At 36.5% G+C, this 26957-nt stretch overlaps 3 protein-coding genes across 6 annotated transcripts; 2 read left to right on the forward strand and 1 right to left on the reverse strand.

Annotated features, from left to right (window-relative positions):
• Window positions 1-2827: 2827 nt before the first annotated feature.
• LOC122046706 (myb family transcription factor PHL7-like) lies at window positions 2828-8302 on the forward strand. 4 transcript variants are annotated; one of them, XM_042607525.1, is made up of 9 exons: window positions 2828-2986; window positions 3070-3143; window positions 4763-4781; window positions 4844-4913; window positions 5507-5583; window positions 5676-5718; window positions 5873-5930; window positions 6749-6818; window positions 7647-8302. In XM_042607525.1, the coding sequence occupies exons 5-9, from the start codon at window positions 5536-5538 to the stop codon at window positions 8100-8102; spliced, it is 675 nt and encodes a 224-aa protein (XP_042463459.1). In that variant the 5' UTR covers window positions 2828-2986; window positions 3070-3143; window positions 4763-4781; window positions 4844-4913; window positions 5507-5535; the 3' UTR covers window positions 8103-8302. The 4 variants fall into 4 exon arrangements, with proteins under 4 accessions (XP_042463459.1, XP_042463457.1, XP_042463456.1 ...); XM_042607523.1 differs by having other exon boundaries at window positions 4754-4913; XM_042607522.1 differs by having other exon boundaries at window positions 4763-4913.
• Window positions 7984-13983, forward strand: LOC122046705 (E3 ubiquitin-protein ligase WAV3-like). The gene is made up of 7 exons (XM_042607519.1): window positions 7984-8126; window positions 8380-8411; window positions 8504-8563; window positions 10201-10473; window positions 10870-10959; window positions 12319-12706; window positions 12791-13983. The coding sequence occupies exons 4-7, from the start codon at window positions 10381-10383 to the stop codon at window positions 13666-13668; spliced, it is 1449 nt and encodes a 482-aa protein (XP_042463453.1). The 5' UTR covers window positions 7984-8126; window positions 8380-8411; window positions 8504-8563; window positions 10201-10380; the 3' UTR covers window positions 13669-13983.
• A 1519-nt stretch (window positions 13984-15502) lies between these two features.
• On the reverse strand, window positions 15503-26415 carry LOC122046707 (chaperone protein ClpB3, mitochondrial-like). The gene is made up of 10 exons (XM_042607526.1): window positions 26059-26415; window positions 21052-21270; window positions 20737-20974; window positions 20016-20211; window positions 19762-19816; window positions 18679-18829; window positions 17435-17743; window positions 17085-17350; window positions 16086-17015; window positions 15503-15985 (listed from the first exon to the last, which is right to left on the reverse strand). Exons 1-10 carry the CDS (start codon window positions 26323-26325, stop codon window positions 15686-15688), a joined length of 2931 nt encoding a protein of 976 aa, XP_042463460.1. The 5' UTR covers window positions 26326-26415; the 3' UTR covers window positions 15503-15685.
• Window positions 26416-26957: the final 542 nt, after the last annotated feature.

Raw genomic sequence — 26957 nt, forward strand, 5'->3', positions numbered from 1 at the left:
TAGCACTGTTCCGTACGCCTGGAAGGGTTTCGGGCGCCTGAAGTGGGATAGAATTTTATCCCCGGCGCGTCAGTCAATGCCCACGTCACTTGTGATAAACTTTGAGTTCCGGGTGCCCAAAGGGTTCCGGGCGCCCGAACTCTATAGGCTTCGGGCGCCCGAAATGGCTCTGAGCACCCGAGCCACAAAAGTCAACAAGGTTGACTTTTTGTAGTCCGTTTCTCTGCTCCGGTTCTACTCGTCTCGGTCTGGGTCTTCCACTCTGGCTCCGCTAGCTTGGGTGATCTCGACCATCCGGAATAGGGCTCACCTGAACTCAACTTCCGGCCTTCTTCTCGAGCAGCCTTCCTCCCCAGTTTCTCATCCCTTGAATGTCGCGTACATTCTTCTTGTCCACCGATGTACTCTTCTGCAACACCTCGTCCCTCGGACGCATTGAGTCTGTCGGCTCTCTCCCATGTCGTCCTTCTCGCTAGCCGCGTCTTCCGCTCGACTTCCTGTGTTCCTAAGCTCCTGCACACTTAGACACAAGGGTTAAATCAAACAGAACCTAACTTAACTTGTTCGATCACATCAAAATAATCTTGGGGTTCCAACAACATGTGCAACTAGGAAACTCCTTTCTTAAAGTGCATCTTATAGCTCTAATCGAAGACTTTATACACTATAAAACAATACATTATATATGATATTCACACCTGCAGGTGTGTGATAAATCCTCGACTAAATGCACTGACTCCTATATGTTTCATTTCTACGCTCAATCTCACTACCTGATAACCCTAAATAGAGTTAGTAAATGAGTCAAAGTATAACTCTAATATATAGAGCCTTAGTGTTGTCCCAGGCTATAAGGACTACTAGTGTATAATCACAACTAATGACTTATCCACTCGATAAATGATAACCACTTGGAAAGCCCATGTGAGGGTTGTTTGATGAACTCATCGTATAAGCGTTTATATGTATTCTTGAACATCTCTTTGTCTTTACCAATGAAATATGGTACACTATGTTACAGATGCTAATCTCAAACACAAGTGACCTTTTATTCTTGTTTATTAGGTAGCTCAATTGATTAAGAACATGTTTAGAATATCTAGTGTATATTGATTTATTTCATGATAGTCATCATATGTACCACCACATTTCACTATAGTATATTCAGAGGCGGATTTATGTTTGGGCCCGAGGGGGCCACGACCCCCCTAATATATATTTTAATATATATATTATTTGGCCCCATTAATTTTAGTTGTGTATGGTTAATCTAATGGTAAGATTATATTTTGTTCAAACATACTTCTCAAGTTCAAATCCTTGTTGGATTGAATTTTAATTTTTTTTCTCCTTTATATTTCACATTCTAACTAAATATATATATTTTTACTTTATATTTCCATTCTAACTAAATATATAGTAAGTTTGGAAAGATCATTATAATATAATATATTTAACTAAATATATAATATTTGTAAAAATTTGAAGAGATCATTATAATATAATATGTTTAATAATTATTTTCGTTATTTAATATTCAACCTCGTCATTTAATATATGACCTCCCCAGATCTAAAATCATGGATCCACCCCTTAGTATATTCAAAAACTTTATCTATGCATCTAGCATGAGTATAAAAATAAAATAAATATCATATTGCATTGAATTATATTAAAATAAAGAATATTTATTTATAAGAGTTAATAAAATCCTAACCTATAGTTGACCTGCAGGACACCTACTCTAACACATTGTGGCCAAATTTTCTTTTTTCGAAACCATCCGACTGGGTTCAAAAAATTGAACTCAGGATTTTATCAAATGGTGGATCTTATTTTTTAAAAAATATAATTTTTTGGATGGAATTAGTCGTTATTTTTTATTTTTTCCCTACTTTCCTTCGTTTTTTCCTTCATTTTTTTTCTTTTTTGTTCAGCCAGTTTTTATTCCTACTTTTATTTTCAAATCATTTTGTTTTTTTTCCCTTTGCAGCAGCTAACTTCGAAACTTATATATATCTATCCTCTCTTTTAAATTTTTCTAATTCATCCTACACTCAATTAAATCATTTTTATTTTTTCTAATATATTTCATCATTTTTCTTCCAAAATGGATCCAAATTATAGTAGATCTTTTCCTATTCTAAAAATATAACTTTGCATAGTTCACATATTCATCCCGACATTCAATATTCTTAATTTTTCATTTTCTATTAACAAATAATTTTTTTTTTTTTTAAGATATATGAATTACTGAATATGGAGCCTATAAAAAAGTTATAGGTAAATTTTTTTCATAGTGAAGAAAACAGTGAGATTTTTACTTTGATATGGTAATGACACAACACCTAAAAAAATAAAAGAAAACCCTTATTTTTAGGATTTTCCCTTTAGAGATGCCGTAAAATCCAGCATTTTCGCCTATGTAATGTAAAGCTACCTACGCCGTCCACCTGTCATAACTTGGAATTTTGATTGATATCAATGGCTGTGATTCAAATCAGTTGAATCGGACGACTTAGAAGAGTCCGTGCCAATTAATGCCCGAAACCAAAAATCCACGATAAAAGTCGCTACGATAATCCTCCCAGTTATGGAGCACCTAATTTTTCTCCGCCGGCGGGGACCAGCTTTCTAGCTAATCAAACGCTGGTAAAAAAACGAGTAAACAAAAAAAATGGGTTGAAAAAAAGCACTTCATTACTGGGGATGGAAACTCAGTGTCTTCATCAGTTGCCGTCCCCTCCCGATCTAACGGCTTGCGTGCCATAACTAGAAGTCAAAACGAGGGGCACGAGAGAGTCGACACGTGTCCGATTTGACGGTTTGCTGCTGCGCCGTGACGACAGAGAACGAACGATCGAGCGAGAGGGACCTCCGGTTCGTTGACGGCCAACGCATCTATGGACGCGTAGAGGAGAGGAAGAGAAGAAAGGGAGACGACTGTTGCGAAGTTTATCGGAGAAGTATCGGTTTCGCGTTAAAGGTGATCGATATTTATATATTTTAGTCATGTTGTTTTAGATCGCTTGACCTGGCCTAACTTTGATCTGGTTTGCATGATTCCAGTTGAAACCTGTCGATCTTGTGCCTTTCGTTCCAGCAGTTGGGAGTGTCGATCGCTTTTGAAGCTGGTTGCACAGGTATGGTTTTACCTCTGTTCGGTTTTGGATGGGATTTGTGATCCGCAGTTAGGGTTGCCATTTTTATTAGATTTAAGGTTACTCAACTCTTCAACTTTTTGAATTTTAAACCTCTGTATGGTAGCTGATTCCTGTTGTATCCGGATCTGGATGGGGTGGATGTTGTCGGTAGTAATTTCGTACCATTTGGGGCTATCTGAAGCTCGAAATACCACTTTTGGGGAAACAGGAAGAATAAAGCTTAGGTTTTACCTGCCTATCACTTTTCAAGGGGCCTGTACTCAAAACTAGGTTAGGCTTGGCTACTTTTGCACGCACTGTTAGATCTCCTCACTAGTCACTAGGTCATTTATCCTGCTTATTGTCCTCCTTTCTTTTCATGATCGTGGGATGAACTTGATAGAGGCGCTAATTTGACATTATTCTGGTTCTGGTTGGTGGTGATTGATCTTATTGAGTGGAAGAAACACATTGATGGCCACCGACGCGAGTTGTTTCTTTACCAGGGATACCTATACCAACTGGAATTTACTGCTAATTAAATGTTATTTCTTTGTGTCATAGCCCTTTTCAATTTGTTCCCGTATTTTTTTGAAACTGAGCCTGTTATTATAGAAAAGTCCCTGATCTCTGGAGTTGACTTTTAACGGTAGGTATAGGTAAGTTGGAATTTAGACAAATTTCGTGACAATTTATAGGGTTTGAAAAATTACTTTATGGATATCATTAAAATTATTTCACAGCATTAAAATGTTCCCAGATGAGAGAACTAACCTATTAATTTATTTGGCATTACTACTAACCCAAAGTAATTAAGTTCAAATTAGTAGCAATTTACTTATCTAATTATACAAATCTCCTTCATGACTCCATATCTGATATGGGGCTAAACTAGGGTGCCAAGTCTCCCTTAGTCATGCTTGGTGTTCTGTCAAGATCTGAAGCCCAATTCATAGTCCAAAATATCCATAATTGGAGGCATGTACTGATAGTGGTCTCCATCATTATATTGGCAGCCCTTCCAAATTCCTCACCATGCAAACTATCACAACATTCCTAGATGAGAGAATTAACCGTAAAATTGTTAACCCCAGTCAAAATAAGTAGTAACTCGTTCATTTGAGCTTTGGAACCACTTTTATAAGTTATTGTCTGCATAGATTTCATATTACAATGATCTGTTCAATAGTATGTATAGAGCTTTAATATTTTTATCACTCCTGATACCAGTTGAAGTATTTTGAGATGACACAATAAATGTCAATACAATGTCCACAGATAGTATTTGGGTTCTAAAGTAATCTGAGCAATTACTATGGTAGGAACTATATCAAATGTGCATTCATATATGATCCCCTTCTCTCAACATAACAATTTAATTTTCTTATTTTAGTAGGCTACAGAATATAAGAATAAATATTCTAACTTGATCCTGTGCCATTCTAAATTGTCTCGTAGGTATGAGATGTTGAAACAATATCCATCTTTGAATTCCCTTATTCTGCTACTTGATTACATGGATTATTCTTTTCCATATGTTTTTCATAAAATAGTGACAAATGCATCGTTTTATGCCTTTCTCAAGTATTGTGTTGGCTCATATCAATTAGGTCTCTCAGGGCCAATAACTTGAATCAGGTAACAATACTATGGGACCTATCACTGGTGTGAACAACCCTAATAATTTAGCTTCAAGACAGCGTTTAAGGTGGACAACTGATCTGCATGACCGTTTTGTGGATGCTGTGACACAACTTGGTGGTCCAGATAGTAAGTGCTTTCTAGACATTTTTAGAAGATTATATTGGTAATTTACAGTTCAGAAATTACTTGATTTTGGATTTCTATATCAATGTTCTTAATTAATTTCTTTTTGCATAGGCATTGTAAAGTGCTAAATGTGGCGAATGAACAAATCAAGTAAAAAAAATCCATCTGCATAATATATCAACATACAAAACAAAAGCTTTCGCATTGTGACTTTAATGTTTCCATATTTTAACCTTTAGTGGAAACAAAAATAACTATACAGGTTATAGTTTCTTATTTTTGTTAAACTGTTCTCTAGGGTTACCTATCTCCGTGATATATTTCTTCCTGAACATACACTTCTTGCCAAGTGCAAAACTTTTATGAGGAAAATAGATAACTTTATTGATCTTATGTGATTAAAGGGATTGCTTGACTTTGATACTATGCAACTATCACTATGATCAACCTGACAATAGCAACCGATTGATTGGAGTAACAGTTTATTAGTATTTATTCAAGTGAATTAGTTAATATTCTTATCTATCTAAATTTTTTACTAACCTATGGGAAATAATATACATTTGACCACTGGCAAGTTGGATTCCTGACAGGAGCAACTCCTAAGGGAGTTCTTAGAATCATGGGTGTTCAAGGGCTAACAATATACCATGTGAAGAGTCATCTACAGGTACCTGTTTATGAGATGTTTCATTTTTTTTAAGATTTTATATGCTCCACTATGTACATATATATTTAATTTGGTTATTATTGTATGCATAGAAATATCGGCTTGCAAAGTATGTACCTGAGGCTTCAGATGATGGTAGGGAGCTGATTTTTTACTATATTCAGCTGAGTATTTAGCATATTGTTCTGGAAGTTGTAGCGAGTATTTAGCTTATTGTTCTGGAAGTTGTAGTGTTGTTCTGTTTACGAGGTGATAGACACTAAAAATGTTTTTGCTTAATTTTATGCAGGTATAAAGTCTGAAAAGAAAGATGATGAAAATTCAATTCCAGGCCTTGAAAACTCTTCGTATGTATAATGATCAACTATTCTTTATATTAATATGCATGAATAAAACAATTATTTTCTGATTTTTCAAAATTCGAATTGATAGATTTCACTTCAATCATTGTTGATAATCAGATTCAATGTGCAACTGAGCTGTAAGTTACAAGCAAAAGACACTATCAGGCTGTGAAATAGCAGTAATTCCTACTTATTTGTAATCCAGGAAATATATAACCTTACACTTTCACCAAGCAGTGTCCACATGAGTTTGAGAATTGTTGTTCTTATAATGCATACTTCTTCCTGTGCCGAACCATTGTTTTTGTTTCCTACCTCTTCTGTTTTTTTTTTCAGTCCATTGAATGCTTTTCATGTATAACAATCACTTATAACCTTAATTTCATGAAGTATGGTGGCACATCAGTGGTTGAAGGAATGTGGTCAAGTGTTTGGGTTATAATCATATGCAGGTTGCATAGGGAGAAGGGAAACATTTGAGAATCGGTTGTCTTGGTACCTGAGCTTCTTGACAATTGAACTACTAAAATTGTACATGATTTCATTGTGCAAAATTTTGAGTCCGTAGTCTACTTGCTAAGAAAAAACTAGTTTGATTCCCCTTTCTTGAACTTTCCAGTGTTTTTAGTCTTTCAATAATTTCTTTATATTCTCTTTTTAGTAAATAATAAATCAACCTAATCTGTGCACTTTTGTGGCTTCATTTGGTAGATGCTTGTTGCTAACTAGTTTGATCTTATTTTTATGTCCGGTCTTTTTCACTTAGCTTGCTATGTAGGGATGAGAATATGTGAGATAGGCTGAAAACTAATTTTCTTCAGGGGAATTCAAATAACAGAAGCACTGAAATTGCAGATGGAGGTGCAGAAACGACTTCAGGAACAACTAGAGGCAAGTTAATATGGAGGATATTTAGTAAATGATTCCACTATTTGAGTTCAATCCTTATTATGACTTTTCCAAATTATGTTTTCCTGGTTTCAAATCTTGATGCTGTATAGTTTCTTTGAAGGTATATAGTCGAGAAATACATAAAAAAATGGCCCATGCAAGATAATTGTTGCATTGACTATTGTAACAGCCCCTCTAAGTCAGAGAAAATTAGAGCACAGATATTGGTATTGCCTACCTGGAACTGAAAGTAGAAAAATGTGCTAGACTGTTTAGCAAAGAAAACAACAACTTGTACAGGACTAGTAAAAATGGGCCGCAAACTCTTAATCATCTTGATCTCTCACAATTTCTGTAATGAAGCAACAATCAGCTTCAATAGGCAACTTTTGGTCATTACGATTTCTGTAATAAAGTAACAATCAACTTCCATATGCCTAGTTTTGTGCATGAAAGATCAAATTACCAGCAATGTAGACAACAACTAACTTATCACAATATGCCTAGTTTTGCACATGAAAGATCAAATTACCAGCAATATAGACAACAACTTGTCACAACTTATTATAATAGAACCTATATGCCTAGACACAAGCTCCTCCAAAAGTGAACACTACACATTGTTACTTATTTCTGTCTTAGTTACCAAGTTGAAGTGGAAAATTTTGATTTTTTTTTCATTTTTCTTCAAATATTTAGAATTTTGGTAACGTATTGTTCGTAACTTTTTATTTTAATTTTATAGCTCAAATACAACTTTGAGCTAATCTGCTACCTGAGAGATGGCCACAATGAATGTTAGTCTCATTGCCGTAAAACTGGTAACAGGTGCAAAGGCAACTGCAGCTAAGAATAGAAGCCCAAGGGAAGTATCTTAAGAAGATTATCGATGAGCAGCACCGCCTTAGTGGTGTACTAGCTGAACTACCTGGATCGGGCAATCCTGCACTCACTTCTGGTGATCACTTCCTGGAGTCTGAAAAGACTGATCCTTCAACCCCAGCACCAACTTCTGAATCCCCGGACCAAGATAAGGCTATTGGTAGGGGACAAGGAGACACTTATGGATTCTACAAAAGCATTTCATGTGATGATTCTTTCTCCTCTCGCCGTGAACCTCTCACACCTGACTCCACCTTCCATGTTAGCTCCCCTTCAGCAAGCCCGAAGCCCGAGAGCCAATCCAAAAGGTTTCAAGTTGGCAGCATCACAGGCCATGGCAAGTCGGAGTTGATGATCCCTCACATATTAGAGTCAAGTTCAGGTTCAGATTTCCACCAATGATGCACGGCATGCAGTTCGATTCATGTAAGATTACAGCTTCCTAAATCATTTAGCTCGTCATCTATTAAAGATAATCCTAGAGACCCATGGATGAATCATGTATGACTATCTCATTGAAGACTGTATTATGCCGGGGTAGACGAATATTGTTGGGAGTAACTTGGTTATGCTTATTTAATGGCATTGACACTTCGAATTTAGATCATTCTCATATTTATTGATTTGGGTGCAAGAAAGCTCAGAAAAGTGTTTGCTGTAACATGCCATTTGAATGCAGATCAGAGAGGAGTCAGAGGACCTCAAATTCATGTAAGAAACTTTAAATTCACACCATTATCTAATTTAATCCATTTGCTATCATACTAGCATCAGGCTTTATGTTTCTTCTATTTGCTTTGCAGTGGAAGTTTTCCAGGGAAGGAGGAGTTCTTTGCAGGTCGGAGAATCAACCCATTAATTTTGTAAGTGAAATCATTATCTCATTCGTCTCAAGGCACGAGTCAGTTTTCCATTGATTTGAAGTATCAAAAAAATTGAAACCTAAAACTAAAAGCATATAACTATCCCATTCTGATCTTTTCGGTTTACCTGAAATCCAAAAATAAAGCTTGGCCTCATTCAAGTACTTCTAATCATTCAATTCAATGTACAAGTGAAGAAAAGATTGTGATTTGTTCTTTCATATATTATATTTAACCTTTAAGTCAAAACAAATAACAATTTCCAGATGTTCCAACAGCAAGTTTATCATAATGATAGCAGTAGTGTTTACATCTCTGCTGCACCTGCTGCTTCATTAACTTTTACGTTTGAGTAGTTTATGGCTATACAAAGCTTGACTTTTTAAGAGCTAGTAATGTGATTAGTTGATTCAACTTTCAAGCACATGTATTAATAAAAAAAATTAACTTAGTCGATTCATTTTTTGTTGCAGTATAAAAAATTGTTTAGTGAAACTTGTGTATTTTGTTTCCCAAAAATTCAATTGTTTTTTTCCTAAAAAATAGGTAAAGCATTGAATTATAGTTTTTCAAACATTTTGACCTAATTTTTGATGTCATGTCACTATTTATTCATGTTGTCAATCATTCATGAGAGGGACAAGAGATGGAACTAATTGGAACATATTATAGTGTGTGTGTGGGGGGGGGGGGGGGGGCTTTGGGACCTTCATGAAGCAACCATTGGCCAGCTTTGCAGTCGGTTGGAATAGTGCGTTAATTATTGTACTTGGACTCAACTACAGAATTTTATAATTATGCTTGATGCAATTAATAGTTTTGATAAATAAGTAAAAAAAACTACGGTAAAAATGAAAACGTCTTTTATTTTTATTAATTTAAATATACTATTTTTACAACTTAATTGGCCATCTATGCATCTCCATCACCTTCCAACTCCTCAATTAAAATTATATATATATATATATATATATATACTTTTTAAGGTGAAACATTTATCAGTTAAATAAAAATATTAAGGATATTTGAATATTAAATCTTGGATGATATTTGTTTATTTATTTAGAATTGTATGGCAGAAGGAGAGGATAGAATTATTGTTCTGAAATTACGATTTAAATAATGAAAATAGTCTTTTGTAATGTTTGACTGTGTATAATAGATTTAATATGATCGGTTGAGAATTGATGGAGTAAACATCTATATAAAGGACTGCTGTGTCCAATGTGATTTATTGAATTGCCAGTATGATTGGGTTCTTTGATGAGGCTCTGTATTAACGAATGTGGTCCGATTTGTTTTGGAAAAAAAAAGGACAAACCAAGTAATATCGAACCTGGACGATCGATTTTCATTAGTCGTCGGGTTAATTGCGAAGCATGTGTGGTGGATGGTCTATTATGTGGTTATGTATTTAGTTCAAAAAATTTGATAAATGCGTTGTCGACTTGTCGTTGGGCATAAAACAGATTCGTTTTGTGATTCATATCGTCGAGAATTTCGTGCCCAGAACAATCTTTCATTTAAATTTGCATGACAGAAAGTTCAGACTAAAACTTGACTTTTGACCGTTCTCACCGTACCCTTTTCACACTTGCCATGGGCGGTAGATTTAGGTCTTCTATCTCTTGAAACAGGGCAGGGCGCCTAGGAAACGGACAAGGAGGCAGCTCGGGCGGCAGTGGGGCTCCTCGCCCTTCTGCGGAGCGCAATACGAAGCTGCAGAGTAAAGCAACCACCACAGGGAGGCTCAAATCGAGTCGCGGAGATATCAAAAGGGAGCGGTGCAGCTTTGCTCCCCGGCGGCTGTCGTGTCCATGGGCGGAGGCGCTTCGAGGTGGAGGAGAGCGGCGAAGCGGATCGGCTTCCCCTGCGGCGCTTCCTTCTCCAATGACATTCCTCCAAGAACAGTACGCCTTCTTCCCTTCCTTTTTCCCCCCATTTCCCACAAGAAATTAGGTTTCGTGTGCATTTCTTCCGAAAAAAGATTTGGATTTTCGGTCGGGAAAAAGGGTGCATTGACTTCGATCATCTCTTTGTTTAATCTACAATTTTATCCTAATCAACCTATCTTAGGCATTGTTCCTTTCATCGTCTTCTTCCTTCTCTTCCGTGGTACTTTATCTCTTGTGTTCACAGCTCATCTACTTACTGTTGCATAAAAAGTAGAAATTTGATTGTCTTCAGATTTACATATTGATCTGTTAATTAAAAAAAAAAAAGCGTTTTCGATCACTTTCCCCTGCTCATCTATTCCATGTTTCCTCTTCCAACCACCGCTGTATAATTTTCCGTTATGGTGTCAGATCTCAAGCTCGGCCGTCGGTTTGAAAACGGAGGATGAAGAAGGAAAGCCTGGGGAAGGGGGAACAGGATTAAAAGGTGCTTATGATAAGGTACTACCCAATCTCTTCTCTTCTCTTCTCTTCTCTTTTCTTTTCTTCTGCAATCTTATTGTGGTCCAGCAATGCCTTTCTTTACCAACCAGGATATATATATATATATATATTAAAATATGTTTAAAATATTTTTAACATGTTTTTTAAAATATTTTTTCTCTTATCAAGATAATGATCAGGACATGGGCTGACTGGCTTAACCAAATTGTCGAGCCTGATAATTCGTTTAGGTTTGACTCAAACTGATTGGCCTAAACAGATTAACCACCCCAGACTAACTGACCCAATTGGATTGTTTGATTTGATAGAGATCGATGATTGGCTTGGTTAGTTGGACCAACTCAATTGACCTGATTGGACAAACTAAATTGTTAAATGTTCTAACCTGCCCAAATCTACCAGCTTGCCTAGGCCTATCGCACTTAAGCCAATCAGCTCAACTGACACGCTGGATTGCCTAAATTGATCAACTTTGAACAAGGATGAAAGGTTGATAGAGTGAATGATCGAGGGTTTACATCCTCCGACTAATCCTGGAGGTGGGTGGCTTTCTCCCGATTTGCCCACCGGATAAATTTGGAAGTCCGAGCGGCAATGTCACCCAACAGGCGGCTTTGTCTAGGAATTCGATTACGACGGACACATTCCTTGCCTTCTTACAAATCGAACCCTAGCTACTAGGTTGCTTGCATTGTGTCTTTATCGTTGTACCAAGCCCGAGGGGTTATTATACGTAGTCTTACTCTACATAGGAAGTGTTTATTTTTACGATTTAAATCCGTGATCATAAAATCACACGGTAATAATTTTACTGCCGCAAGAAGGTTTCCTTCAAATAGGATATCAGGGTGAGATAATAAACTCATCATCATTGCTGGGACACCCACTGCCTGTTTGCACGCTTCTGACCACTTGATCATGCCGCTCACTTCGCTTGGTGACCTCAGTGACTCACTGCAGTTGTCCTTGTCTCTTTTTTATTTATTGACTAAAGGCTAAAGCACCAGTTCAAAGATCTGAACCAAGGAAGGATGTTGTCTTTCATCTTTTGGGCCCCATCCGACATCATCACGAGGGGGTCCTGTTTGTTGGGACCACCACCAAACCACCTGAATGTGAGGCTTTCAATACATAGTATAAAGCCATGTATTCTAGTATATAGTGTATATTTATTTATTATTGCATATGTATATACTTCAAAATACTGCATTTGACAGTAGTTTATATTCGGGTAGAATCGCTAAAAGATTCGATTGGGTGAAGCCTCTAAGGGACAGTAGGAGTCTGGAACTCTTCTAGTCAATCTTAGTTCAATCCAACTTCTGCTAGCTTTCATTTTTGTTATCTCAATTGCAGAGATTGTGCCCCATTTGCTTGGAGCCTCTTAGCTGTGGCGATGGAAGTGCAGACCCTGCGAGCAACCAAAAGATCTTCACCGCTCAATGTATGCATGTTTTTCACTTTCCGTGCATTGCATCCAACGTTCGGCACGGCAGTGTCACATGCCCCATCTGTCGGGCACAATGGTCGCAGCTCCCGCGAGAGTTAACCATACCCTCCATCAACAACTCCGATCCCATTCTCCGTATCTTGGATGACTCAATTGCCACTTCCCGCTTCAACCGTCGATCCTTCCTCCATACCACTCGCTACAATGATGATGACCCTGTTGAATTTGAAGCTACCACTGAAGCCGGTAACCGCCGCCTCCGCCTTACCATCATTCCTGCGCTACCACGAACAGGTAACTTCTTTGAGAGTATTTCTACATATTGATGTGTGTATTGTGGAAATTGTGTTACCGAATGACTTGATTGTACTTCTATAGCTTTGTCTCCAAGGCAGAACACTTCGCCGAATAGGCAGAAGAGGGCTTACCTATCGGTAAAACTCTCTTACCAACAGGCAACTGATCTTGTTCTCGTCGCAAGTCCAAACGGTCCTCATCTTAGGTTGCTCAAGCAATACATGGCCCTTGTTGTATTCTCTCTTCGGCCAATTGACAGATTAGCAATTGTCACCTACTCGACCACTGCCACTCGTGCGCTTCCTCTCCGTCGGATGTCTTCTCAAGGGAAGCGGGCAGCACTACAAGTCATCGACCGCATATTCTACCTCGGTGAAGCTGAACCTGCTGAAGGTCTCCGCAAGGGCCTCAAGATACTTGAGGACCGGACGCACCACAATCCACTGGCTAACATCCTCCATCTCTCGGATAGCCCAACCCGAAGCTACGTATGCAGGGATCTGCAATTCCCTATCCCCATTCACAGATTCCATATCGGTTTTGGATTTGGAATGTCCAATGGGTTGGCGATGCACGAGTTTGAGGAGTTCTTAGCTAGGTTGCTTGGAGGCACGATAAGGGAGACCCAATTGAGGATAGGAGCTGAAGGTGGGTGGATATCGTTGGGAGACCTGAGGGGTGGGGAAGAAAAGAGGATTCCACTGGACTTGGCCGATGACTGTGGGTTCCTTTCCGTTAACTATAGCTACGTTGAAGGAGGTGCGGAACAAAGGCTAAGCACAGGAGAAGTGGTGGTTGGAACAGAGAAAAATGACCAAAATGATGGCCGTCAGTCTGAGATTGGAGGGAGCGATCCCGGCATCAGCACAGGAAGTAGTGACTCTATCCAGAGGTGGGGGTACCTTGATCCATTCATGGCTCGAAGATGGGCAAAGCATCTGCACGGATGTAAGGCATGATCATGTTAATATGTGTTTGCAGCTGTAAGAAGGCTCCAGTTCAGATGCCGGATCAGGTTCATCAGTCGAGTTACTTGAAAGACTCATCTCGACTCTCATAGATCGCCATGGTTTTGGACATCGAGATCCTCATCTTTGCGCATCACCGCATGGTCTATCATCGCTGTGTAAGAAGATACTTTGATATTCTTCTATTCTTTTTTCGCCTCTTCCTGACACCATTTTTAACTATCAACAGTGTGGATATTGGTCTGTTTAAACTTGTTTTAAAGCAGTAATGATTTCCTTCCAAGTTGTGGCAGTGTATTTTGAATATATTCAGAAGAAAATTTGTTTCACGAGTTAAGATGACTACTCTTAATTCACTGAATCAACATGAAAGACAAAAAAATGGCGACGATGAATTCGCATTGTAGATTCAACTTTTGATACAAATAATAAGAATAGCAATCAAACTTTTATCTCAATAAGTAAAGTCCATGATTATATGAATCTTTCTCATAAACCAACAGTACCATCACACTTAATTATTAGATTTTTATTGTAATTCTGAAAGCTTTTCAACATCAAGTTATGGTTGCAGGAAAAAGTACGAGAAACCACATCATGAATTAGTGGATGAGAAAAAGATTTGACTTATTTGATTTGTAAGTATATTTTTTAATATATAATTCAAGTATCCATCCCTGGAAGCTGACTAATCTAGACCGATCCTATCCTATGAAATTTTTTATTAGCTATCAAGGTAAATCCGAAAAATACAGATGAATTCTAACAAAGGGCCCAATATCACCTGTAGTTTGAACTCCACAGGTATTCAAAAATACCCATTGTGAGATTCGAATCCCCATTACATGGGAGTGGTCCTACCTCTTACCATCCTCCCATGTCTCGAGGACTTGATTTGTAAATATTAAATCCTTAGTGTAATTATTACGGATATAAATCTCTCACCCATGTCCATGTAATCGAGTCCAGATTCTCTGGACCACTTTTTACGATCCAAAGAATGATCCCTAAACATGCATTGGTGGGAATGAATAGTCCTCACCTATTTTATAAGTGGGGATCATATATTCCATCAATATATATTTAGGGGCCATCTCCTGGATCGCAAAAAGCTGTCCAAAGGAACTGCCCTCTATGTAATTATTACGTGGAGTGGTTCGGCTATAAACTGAAGCCGTCATTTATCTCTTTTCATCTCACTGTGAGACCGACGACGAGAAACACTTGATGCAAGCGTTAGTACGTTCTACATTGCAAGTGCTTCACCAATTCAATCAATTGTCAAGCAGCAGTTTGAAGAATTCAAACATAGAGAAACAAGGAATTCGATGACCAACGTCTGTAAATCACACTAACAGAAACAAATAGCAAGAAAGAACAAGTGAGGGTTTCAGAGAATAGCCGAAGTGGTTATCACATAAACATAATAAGTTTATAAAACTGAACAATGATCGAAGTCCGACAAAAACTGAGAAATTACCCTCCTGACTAGCTTCAATTTCCTGATTTACTCCCTTCCGATAGTATAAAACAGTCGTACGATACAGTGGCCGTCAGGAGGACGAATTTCACGTTTTTACATAGAAGAAAAAATAATGAGGGAATTTTGTCGATCACTCACAATGCAATTGCAGCTGCTCCTTGGTCAAAAAGTAGTAGGCGAGGGGCCACCACTAGTACTAGGGCTCCGGAAGCGCGGGCAGCAAGGCCTTCCTTCCCTTCCTCCCGCGGATGTCGATGAGGAAATTGATAATGTGATTAGGATAAACTAGATCACAAGAAGACCAAATTTCATAGAAGACGACATGATAGATCAAGCAACAAATGGGCACAACAGCTACCAAATTTTATAGAGAATTAGCTCAGAAGCGAAATATTTTCCGCCAGGCCGTTGGCAGCATTGTTCATAATCATACACCCTCGTGATATCCTACAAAACCAACACAGTTTAAAAAAAAAAAAACTGAAAAAAGGATTTCTCTAATTTATTTATTGGCCAAATCAGTTATTAAGCTGCCAGTGCATCAGGCAAATGGATGTTGTCCACTTTTCTTATGACTAGTTTCTTGTGAGGGGGGAGATCTTTGAGAGATTGATCAGCATCCACTATAATGGTGTCATCTTCCTTGAAATCTCCTCGCAGCACGGCAAGTGCAATCTCGTTCTCAACCATCTGCTGGATCACCCTCTTAACAGGTCTGGCACCAAAATTAGGGTCAAAACCGAGGTTTCCGAGAAGCTCAACTGCTGTTGGAGTATATTGTAGGTAGATGTTCTTTTGTTTCATCCTCTCCTTCAAACGGTCCAACTGCAAGATCATAAAGAAGATAATAATTTGTAAGAACGACAGTTAAATGAACCATTAATACTATACACTACTTTCTGGATTTGGAATTTGGAATGCGTACCTGCATCTCCACAATGCGACTGATCTGAGTCTTGTCCAGAGGCTTAAATACGATGTATTCATCGATCCGGTTCATGAATTCAGGGCGAAATGTTTGCCTAGCCAATTCAATGACTTGCTTCTTCATCAGTTCATACACAGCCTCCTCCGTGTCATGTGTAGTTCGAAGCGTGTCCAGGATGAAGTGTGAACCAATGTTTGATGTCATAATCACAACTGAATTTGTAAAACTGACAGTCCTTCCCTGTGAATCAGTGATTCTTCCATCATCAAGCAGTTGCAACAGAATGTTGAAGACGTCCTGGTGTGCCTTCTCAATTTCATCAAAAAGCACTACAGAATAAGGTCTCCGTCGTACAATTTCAGTAAGCTGGCCTCCTTCCTCATAACCAACATAACCAGGCGGCGCACCAACTAACCGAGAAACTGCATGCTTTTCCATGTACTCGCTCATATCTATTCTTACAAGTGCATTCTCTGTGTTGAAAAGATAACCAGCCAAAGCTTTTGCGAGCTCAGTTTTGCCAACACCAGTAGGACCCATAAACATGAAACTTGCTATAGGACGATTTGGATCTGATAATCCTGCTCTAGAACGACGAATAGCATCAGCCACGGATTTAACAGCGATATCCTGACCGACCACTCTCTTGTGCAAAACTTCCTCCAAATGAACCAATTTATCTCTCTCTGAATGCTGAAGGTTAGAGATTGGTATACCAGTCCATTTGCTAACAATTTCAGCAATATCAAGATCTGTGACTTCCTCCCGAAGCATTGATTTCCCAGACTGTTGGAATTCAGCAAGCTTCTGCTCAGCCTCTTGGAGCTGTTTTTGCAGGGAAATAAGTGTACCGTACTTCAGTTCAGCTGCGCGGCTCAGATCATACTCACGCTCTGCAGCTTCCATCTCCAAGTTGACTCTATCAATCTACAACAACATCAAACATCAAGTAAATGAAGAAGATTTCAGCATCATTCACAAACAAAAGCAGCTTACCTCCTCTTTAATTGAACTTATTTTATTCATTAATGATTTTTCTTGCTCCCATTGCACTGTTAACTCATTCTGTTTTTGCTTGAGTGAGTCTAAATCAGTTTCCAGCTTGCTTAGTCGTTCTTTGGAAGCTTTGTTGCTATCGTTTTTCAAGGAAAGCTTCTCCATCTCTAATTTCAGCACTGCTCTGTCCACCTCATCCAACTCTGTGGGTTTGGATGTTATCTCCATTTTCAGCTTTGCAGCAGCTTCATCAATGAGATCAATGGCTACAAGGAACCAGTAAAATCAGCTTGACTTACACGACTTAAATTGTTATCATTTTTCTTTAATTCAATGGTCCATCAGAATACCTTTGTCAGGCAAAAAACGTTCAGTGATGTACCGATCAGAAAGCATTGCTGCTGCAACAAGAGCACCGTCAGATATTTTGACACCATGGTGCAACTCATAGCGCTCACGGAGTCCTCGAAGTATTGATATGGAATCTTCTACAGATGGCTGACCACAATACACTTGTTGAAACCTACGCTCCAATGCTGGATCCTTTTCAATGTACTTCCTGTACTCATTCAAGGTAGTAGCTCCAATACAACGGAGCTCTCCTCGACCCAGCATAGGTTTCAACAAGTTTCCAGCATCCATTGCCCCACCAGTAGCTCCTAGATTGTACAATACAAGAAGTAAAAACAAGCCAAAAAATCCGAGTAAACACTGAACCGGGACTATTGTAAGCTACCAAGTTTATTATCTAGTATGTATCTTATGAATAATCAAAATCCTTTCTAATTGTTATAGATTTTTTTGCGTTCATGCTACTGCACCATGATAGTATGGTACATAGAAGCCAAAAAAATGAAACCCTATACTTGGAAAACAAGCCAGTTTATGGAGATTTTGATAGCCTATGCACATACTAGCAATGCAGCTGATTATAGAAAGATAAAATGATTAAGGTGGTTAATTAATTATGATGATAGGTACAACGAACCAATGCTATTTTCCTTCAGGCCATTTCATCTGCTAATCAATATTAGAACAAGAAAAAAATGACAAGCAATGGGGTTCCCAAGGATTGAAGTATAGATTTCATGCCAATTGTCGTCCTAACCTACTCATCAAGATCAAAACAGGATAAAATAATAAAAGTACAGTTACCAAGCATTTAAGTATCAGTTTCATTGGCTCACTTGATGATATGAGATGGCACAAGTGAACTGAGCCGACATGGTAGTAGGGATCCTACACATGGTTGCTTGCTCTAAAACCATGTTAAATTTAACAGAGTATCTTAAAGGGCTTTAATTGCAGGAAAGGATCACACAATACTTGATTCTTAAAACTTATACTGTTATACAGAAGCAAATAGATTTTGTTTTCCACAAAGCTCATTTAATGTTTTATTAAATAACAGATGTTGATATTAGAAATATTTACTGCCATGACAATGTAATTCCAGAACTTGCCTACAGCTAAATACGAGGGAAAAAAGTACTACCAAATAGGAGGAACTGCCCCAGCAAGCCCATCATAGTCACAAATTTGTATTTGTACTGACTTAAAGTTAATGGTTATGGAATAGAAGAGAAAAACCAACCTGCACCAACTACAGTATGAATCTCATCGATGAATAGAATGATCTGGCCATTGGAAGCAGAAACTTCTTTTAGTACGGCTTTCAATCTTTCTTCAAAGTCGCCACGAAATTTAGCCCCCGCAAGCAGTGAACCCATATCCAAAGATATCAGCTGTTGAAGAAAAAAAATTACCAAGGATAACGACAAATATAGTCCATTATCTATGCATCATAATAAATACAAAAGGCTGAAGAGTACTCTGAGAATTATTACATAGTAAGTTCTGCTAAGCAACCATCAGAAGGAAAGGGACAAAAAAATAGAATCTACACAGACCTGCTCAATGGTACACCTTAGTCTAATCTTTGGGTCTCTACCATGAACATATGCAACCAATTTCATGGTACATTCTGATAGAGTGATTCTGACTAATGTGTAAGCACGGTTATAGACTAAATTATATAACAGGAAAGAGTTATTCAGCATAAGAAAAAAAAAATCCAGATAACTTGTTGACATGTGAATGCTGAACAGATTATGTGATTACACAAAGACGGAGTCAATTAAAAAAACAAGGTTAAATTTTTCAGCACTTTGTTCCTTAGATACCTGAATAATCAAGCACCTTTACATAATCTGAAACTATAAAAACTGACTCAAATCCAACTAGACACATAGTTTGACATATATGCAAATATAATTTCAGTATAGCAATATTGAGGTTCACCAGTCACTATCCACAGCCCTTAAAATTTTATGCAACAAAAATAGTTTGATGCATGCAAAAGTAGTAAGACAAAATTTCTAGTGTGAGCTTAGAAATTTCAAGTTTTAAGAAAGGTACAAGCAATACCATCCAACATATCACAATTTTACTACTTATGGACAAAAAGAATTAGTTTGTCTGCAAAAGCAGTTATTAAACTTGCTATTGTTACATAGATTCATCAAACAAGAAAATTAACATGTATCAATCATATTTGTTGAACAAATAATGAAACTTATGTATGATTATATACTAAATAATTAATCATTATGTTTCTACATTACATGGATAATTTATAAATATAAAAATTATTTTGTTATTGAACTGTTGCCCATACCTTTCTATTCAGTAATGGTTCTGGAACATCTCCTCTCACAATGCGTTGGGCTAATCTGCAAAGGATGATATTTTCGAAGGTTAAATACCATGCAACTATTGCCTCCATATTCGTTGATGATAATTGCAGCAGTTAATTTAACTATCTAATTAAAGTAATATTTGCACGATCAGCATCTTTATCTTGGTGTCTGATTAAGTTAAAGTCAGCTGACATTTTCTGAAAAATGATGGAAACATAAAATAGAGAATTACCCTTCAGCAATGGCTGTTTTCCCAACACCAGGTTCACCAATAATCACAGGATTGTTTTTTGTTCTCCTAGATAAAATCTGAATACAGCGTCGTATTTCATCATCACGACCTATAACAGGGTCCAGTTTACCACGTTTGGCAAGTTCTGTCATATCATTGCCATATTTCTCTAGTGCTTGATATTTCCCTTCAGGATCTACAATAAAGAAATAATATAATACAATACAAAAGCATGCTAATAATGGAAGGAATTTATGAACAAAGATTGATGATAGCTAGCATGAGAAGAAAACAATTGCAAGATGACAAACCATGTTAACACAAAAATACTTTTGAATCATTTGGCAAAATACTTAATACAGATCGGTAAAGGAAGAGATTCAGAGATATATCTCTTGGCTTCCGTAAGCATAAATTGTAGGGTTAGTTCACCTCCAATAGTCATTTCGACTTTATGTTTTTTCTTCTAACTTTGTCCAGATCCATTTACACATGATGAAAATTGGAGAAATAACTATCACATATAATAATTAAAATCAATTTTTCCTATGAGAAATGCCATATATTTTCATGTGCAGTTTTATGTTTGTGATATTTTCTTGATAGAACAGAAAGCACGCATAGGAATTTCAAATTTAATAGACTAAATTACGCAAATATGGTAACTGAACCAAGAGTATCAAAATTAAGAAAAACAGAAAACAATGAGTAGAAGACATACTTTGGTCAGTGACTCTTTCACTTCCACGCACAGCAGTCACCGCATCCCTCAGCTCTTTCTCACTGAGTTTGAGATTCTTCAATAATTGTTGACCAAATCTTTTGTCTGACAAGAATGCCAGGACAAGATGTTCAACTGACAGAAATTCATCACTAAACTCCTTTTTAAATTTCTTTGCATTGTCAAAGAGTGTAATTAAGTTTTGTCCCAATATAGGCCCACTTGTGTCACCAATAACCTGCCATTTAAAGGAGCTATTGATTGGGTGTTCATACAAGATGCTTACAGCAAAACACCAATCATGTGTTTATTCACCTTGGGTTGCTGTGAAATAAAGTCATCTGTAGCTTGCAGAACAGATGTGTTGTCAACTCCAGCCTTAGTAAAGATTCTTCGAGCCAAACCATCTTTCTGCTCTAGAAGAGCTTTCATAAGATGTTCAGTTTCCACCACTTGCTGCTTATATTGTCGCGCGGCGTCTATTGCACCAATGATTCCATCCCATGCCATCTCAGTGGACTCTGTTTGAGTGATCTGGGAAAACATTATTTGATTACAGGGCTTTGAGTTGATTACCAAATAAATTAGCAACTAGCAAAATAGATAAGTAAAACACATTTGTGAGCTTAAATCTCCTAGAAGATGCATAAATGTGAACTTAGGCATAGTTATTCAATTATTGAAACCCAACATCATACAAATAGATGATCTTAAACCTCATCCATATAAACATCAGATAGCATAAATCACTTTTTTTTTATACATTAGACAACAGCCCATACACAGTCTTCAGTTGGTTGATAAGATCAGATGAATTCAACAGTAGGATCAAGTTTAGAATTTAAGTTGACATAGTTAAGACAAACTATATTGCTAGGAGTCCATCCAACTAACCCACAACCAATATCTAATAATCTGTTTACCAAGCTTAGTAATGTGATTGAAATGCCTAAGAAGAATAATATGGAATTACATTTAATTAGTATTGGTTAAAGACCCATCATGGCGAACCGATCATGGCCGATCTCAAGCCTGAATAAAGGAGGAGAGTTGTGTTAGGTTGCTGGCCAATGTTAAAACTAAGGCAAATATTCAATGAATGAATCCATTAAACTATTGTATTAATGCTAGGTTGTTTCCTTGGAAGGAACGCGTTCTCAGCAAACACCACTACCTCTCCAGAACTTGGGCGTAGGGCTAAATATACAAGAGTTCGCGTTGCAGGTCCGACAATAACGTATGGGCAAGGACCGCTACATCTCCGTAAGAACTCGGATGTCATGTTAAATAAGAAATAGTTCTCACACCATAAGTTGAATAAGAATAAATATTATAGAAAAAACTAATAGTCTAAGATTTAGAATATGGAACATAGGAACTCTCACTAGTAAATTAATGGAAGTAGTAGATTTGATAATTAGAAGAATAATTAATATTTTGTGTGTACAAGAGAAAAAATGAGTAGACGAGAAGACAAAGATGATAGAGAACTTGTGTTTTAAGTTATGATACGTAAAATAAGAAATGAAGTGGATATTACTGTAGATAGTTTGTTAAAGAATGAAGTTATAGGAGTAGTCCGAAAATGAGATAGAATTTAAGCTCTCAAGATAGTAATGGCGAAAGAAACTATAAACGTAATTAGCATATATGCACATCATGTAGGATTAGATAAAACTACCAAATCAAGATTTGGGAACAACCTAAATGAAGTATTACAAAACATTCCATCAAATGAAATGATTTTAATAGGAGGTGATCTAAATGAGCATGTCGTAATGAAAAATTAAGAATATGAGAGGGTACATGGGGGGTAATGGGTTTGAAACGAGAAATGAAGGAAAAATTATATTGGATTTTACGGTAGCATATGACCTTATATTAGTTTATATATTTTTTGAAAAAATAAAAGAACACTTAATCATGTTCAAAAGTAAAAATAATAAATCACAAATTGACTTTCTTATAGTTAGGAAGAATAATAAAAAGATTTGTAAAGATTGTTAGTCATTCCTAGAGAAAGCTTAACTACCTAACATAGGTTAGTAGTGTTGGATATACGTCTTGAGCATAATATCAATAGAAGAAAAATATATACAACTCCTATAATTAAGTGGTGAAAGTTAAAGAATGAAAAACAAAATACATTTAAGGACAAAGTAGGAATACAAGTATTAGATAAAATATATGGTAACTCTAATACGACATGGGATAAAATTATATCAAAGTTAAAAATAATAGCTAAGAGTGTGCTCGGTAAGTCAAAGGGGCATGCGCCATAAGTAAGGAATCTTGATGGTGGAATGAGAAACTACAAGAGAAAGTAAAAGAAAAACAAATCATTTATAACGAATTATATATTTGTAAGAACAATGAAAATATAAAAAAAAATATACAATAACTAAAAAAAAACTAAGAAAGTAGTGAATGAAGCAAAGAATAAAACTTTTGAACGATTATATTGAAAATTAGATAGAAAAGAAGGGGAAAGAGACATTTATAGAAAAACTAAACTGAGAGAAAGGAAGACAAAAGATTTTATCCAAATAAAATGTATTAAAAATGAATGCAATAGGATACTAATAAACAATAGAGAAATAAAAGAGCGATGAAAAGATTTTTTCATCAACCTTTTAATGAAGGTTAAAGTGACTAACTTAATTTAGGTAATTTAAGTAGGTTATATAAGTATAAAAAATTAAATCTTTATTATACAATTCAAATTTCAGAAATATAATAAGCTTTAAATGGGATACACAATGAAAAAACTATTCAACCAAATGATATTCTAATAGAGAAATGGAAGTGTCTAAGAAAATAAGGTATTGAATAGTTTACAAAATTATTTAACATGATATTGAAAGGAAAAAAATTTGTCAGATAAATACTTTAGTTCCCTTATATAAAAACAAAGGAAACGTACAAAATTATACAAACTATAAGGATATTAAATTAATGAGTCATACCATGAAACTTTGAAAAAGAGTAATAGAAAAAAGATTAAGGAAGCCACGGTGACTCAAAATCAATTTGGGTTCATGCCTAAAAGGTCGACCATTGAAATCATACATCTTCTCAGGCAATTAATTGAAAAGTATCAGAAGCAAAAACAAGTTTTATATTCATTGACTTAGAAAAAACTTATGATAGAGTCCCAAGAGATCAAATGGAGAATTCTAAAAAATAGAGATATTAGCGTAACCTATATTGAACTAATCAAAGATATGTATGAGAATGTAACGATCAAAGTTAAGACTTCAGGCGCATTAACTGAAACATTTCCAATAAAGATAGGATTACATCAAGGATCAACTTTTCCTATTGTTTTACACTAATTATGGACGAATTTACTGCACACATTCAAAATATAGTACTGTGGTGTATGTTGTTTACAAATGATATTGTTTTGGTAGTTGAGACACGTGAACGAGTAAATGCTAAATTAAAATCTTGATGGAAAACACCAAAAGTGAAAAAATTTAAGTTTAGTGAAATAAAAATAGAATATATGAAATTTAAGTTTAACAATATAAGACATAATGACACAATTGTTAAGATATGAGATGACGAGTTGCTTGAAACAAAGAGTTTTAAGTATTTAAAATCATTTTTACAAAATGATAAAGGGATTGAGAGAAATGTCTTCATAGAATACTAGTAGAATGGTTAAAATGGAAGAGAGCATCGAATGTTTTATGTGATCGTAAAGTATCTCTAAAACTTAAAGGAAAGTTATACAAAACGATGATTAGACCTGCAACGTTATATGACGCTGAATGTTGAGCTATGACTCGAGCACAAGAACAAAAAATTAAAGTTGTAGAGATAAAAATGTTAAGATGGATATGTAGACATACGAGGAGGGACAAAATAAAAAATGAAAGCATTAGAGAGAAAGTTGCATCTATTGAGGGAACACTTGACACGTTTAAAATAGTACAGACATATACTTAGAAGACTAATAAATGCTCCAGTCAGACGATGTAAAACTATAACAAATACGCACATCAAACGAGGAAGAAGACCCAAAAAGATTTTGTTAATAACAATAAAACAAGATAAAATTTATTTAAGTACAAATGATGACATAGTAAGAGATATAGTAGGAGATAGAGTCTAATGACATAAAAGGATCCATATAACCGACCCTATTTAGTGGGATAAGATTTGATTGTTGTTTTTGCATTGGTTAATTCCTATTAGCCAACATGGAATTGAGGTACTTATCAAGCATGGACCTGAAATCAAAAGACATAAAAGAAAGACTGCACCACATGGCAGTTCTTTGCATTATTTCCTATGCAATTATCCAGAACATGTTGAAGTCCAAACCGAAAAGACGCAAAACTCTGTTTCATTTGAAAAAGAAGTATCAAAAATTTATTAGCTCATAATGGAAAAAGTCTCAGTAGTTTTTGTACTATTTTTTCATGACTTTGCTCCAACCATTTGATGTAAGTGATTTCTCTATATAAGAGTACTAATATAAATTAACATGAATAAGTGCAGCTGAAAAGAGAGAGAGAGAGAGAAAAGTATCTGACTAGTTTTACCTGGTTATGCAATGTCAACTCACCTCTAGATGTCTCATGTGGAACTACTGAAGCTACCACCATCTCAATGTAGATTAGCTTCCATGATTACGAGGTTAAAAATGGAAGTTTTAGTGAATACAATGGACGATGCAAGTTTGTTTTTAGACCAATAGGATGAACATAATGTAACACCAATATTTAATGACAACCACCATGCTCTAATTGATCTCACCGAGGACCTTCCTAGCTGACCACATCACTTTTAAATTTGACCATTTATAATGTTCCAGTATATTTATGTTTTTCTCTTTGAGCTAACCTAGTCTCACCTCTAAGGATCTAGTGTTGCATTGCTGAAGCTACCACCCATCTCAATGCAAATTATTTGCATGACTATGAAATCGAGAAGGATCCTTTTAGCGATTAGTATAGCCAAGCAAGTTTGTTATTAAACTATCATTTATAGAACCAATTGTTAGTAACGACAGCACTCCCGCTGCTCCAAGGTGCAACTTTCCAACTGCTCGTATATTATCTTCTAAGACCGTCCACCGTAGCAATCCAATGAAGCAATTCAATAAATGCAAGCATCACCTCATCCTTCATCACACCGCACATTCAACTTTTCATACAGTGTATCTATCAGCCCCATTAATGATGAGCAAGAAAAACATACAAAATAAGTAAAATCCGAAGAATATATAGGCAGCAGAAGGCAAGAAACAGAGCGATCGATCGAGAAGTAACACAATCAACTCATTCCCAATGAGGAAAAGAGTGGGAGTACCTGAGCTCCGCCGCCATGGTTATAGCGAAGAGGAGTGGAGGAGTGGAACTGGCGACGGTCTAGACCCTTGTCCAAGGAGCAGCCGAGGAAGCTCGGGCCTCCGACCAAGGGTGAGTACGGGAGGACACCGGAGAGTCGAGCCGCAGGGCTGGCGGCCGGCGCGGGGTGCGAGGAGAGGGCGGGGCGGAGGGAGGAAGAGCGGCGGCGGCGCGCCGCGGCCGAACAGGCGGACCGGGCGAGCTTGGCGGTTGCTGCGCGGCCGAACATCGAGTCGACTAGGGTTTAGGAGTTCTTCCACGGCGGTGGAATTCAACCTGCAGAGGAGGTCGGTGATATGTAAACTGCGGCCTGTCAAAGGAGAAAGTTGTGGAAACGTTCAGAAGGTTCTCGACTGATCGAAATAGAATGTTTTTACATTTTGACCCCTAATATTTCGCAATGTCCGACAACCAACGTGCAGGTGTATTTTGAAAAAAAAATGATGTCATTGTGAATTTTAATAATCTAATAATTTCAGTCCAAAACAAAACCTCCTATTTTTATTATTATGAAAAATGCCCTGCTTTTTTTTAAAAAAAAAAATAAAATAATATCTCCCATCTTGAAAATATTCCTGTCCAACTTTTTATCTTTTTAAATAATTTTGATTGACTAACTAACATTTAATTTTTGCAGTTCTGATTAAAATTATTTAGATTTGTTCAAGATTAATTAATTGGATAAGCTTAAATAACCCAATAAATTAAATAAATAATTTTGAATTTAACTTGTTAATATTCATAGTTTGTGAATTATATTTATTAATAAAATTTTCATCAAACTTATAAATAAATATAAATTTTTATAATGAATAAATAAATTTATAATATCAAATTTGCTAACTAATAAAAAATATTACA

This window comes from Zingiber officinale, chromosome 2B (genome assembly GCF_018446385.1).
Source record: "Zingiber officinale cultivar Zhangliang chromosome 2B, Zo_v1.1, whole genome shotgun sequence".
In the NCBI taxonomy this organism is placed as follows: Eukaryota; Viridiplantae; Streptophyta; class Magnoliopsida; order Zingiberales; family Zingiberaceae; genus Zingiber; species Zingiber officinale.

Coding starts and splice junctions, on each gene's coding strand:
- LOC122046707 (XM_042607526.1), bottom strand. CDS start 26,325: ATGTTCGGCCGCGCAGCAACCGCCAAGCTCGCCCGGTCCGCCTGTTCG. Junction 20,212..20,736: donor TGAAAGAGTCACTGACCAAA/GTATGTCTTCTA, acceptor TCTTTATTGTAG/ATCCTGAAGGGAAATATCAA. Junction 18,830..19,761: donor AACCATTACTGAATAGAAAG/GTATGGGCAACA, acceptor TTTCTTCAACAG/CTGATATCTTTGGATATGGG.
- LOC122046705 (XM_042607519.1), top strand. CDS start 10,381: ATGGGCGGAGGCGCTTCGAGGTGGAGGAGAGCGGCGAAGCGGATCGGC. Junction 10,474..10,869: donor ATGACATTCCTCCAAGAACA/GTACGCCTTCTT, acceptor TTATGGTGTCAG/ATCTCAAGCTCGGCCGTCGG. Junction 10,960..12,318: donor TAAAAGGTGCTTATGATAAG/GTACTACCCAAT, acceptor TCTCAATTGCAG/AGATTGTGCCCCATTTGCTT.
- LOC122046706 (XM_042607523.1), top strand. CDS start 4,793: ATGGGACCTATCACTGGTGTGAACAACCCTAATAATTTAGCTTCAAGA. Junction 5,719..5,872: donor ACCTGAGGCTTCAGATGATG/GTAGGGAGCTGA, acceptor AATTTTATGCAG/GTATAAAGTCTGAAAAGAAA. Junction 6,819..7,646: donor GACTTCAGGAACAACTAGAG/GCAAGTTAATAT, acceptor AACTGGTAACAG/GTGCAAAGGCAACTGCAGCT.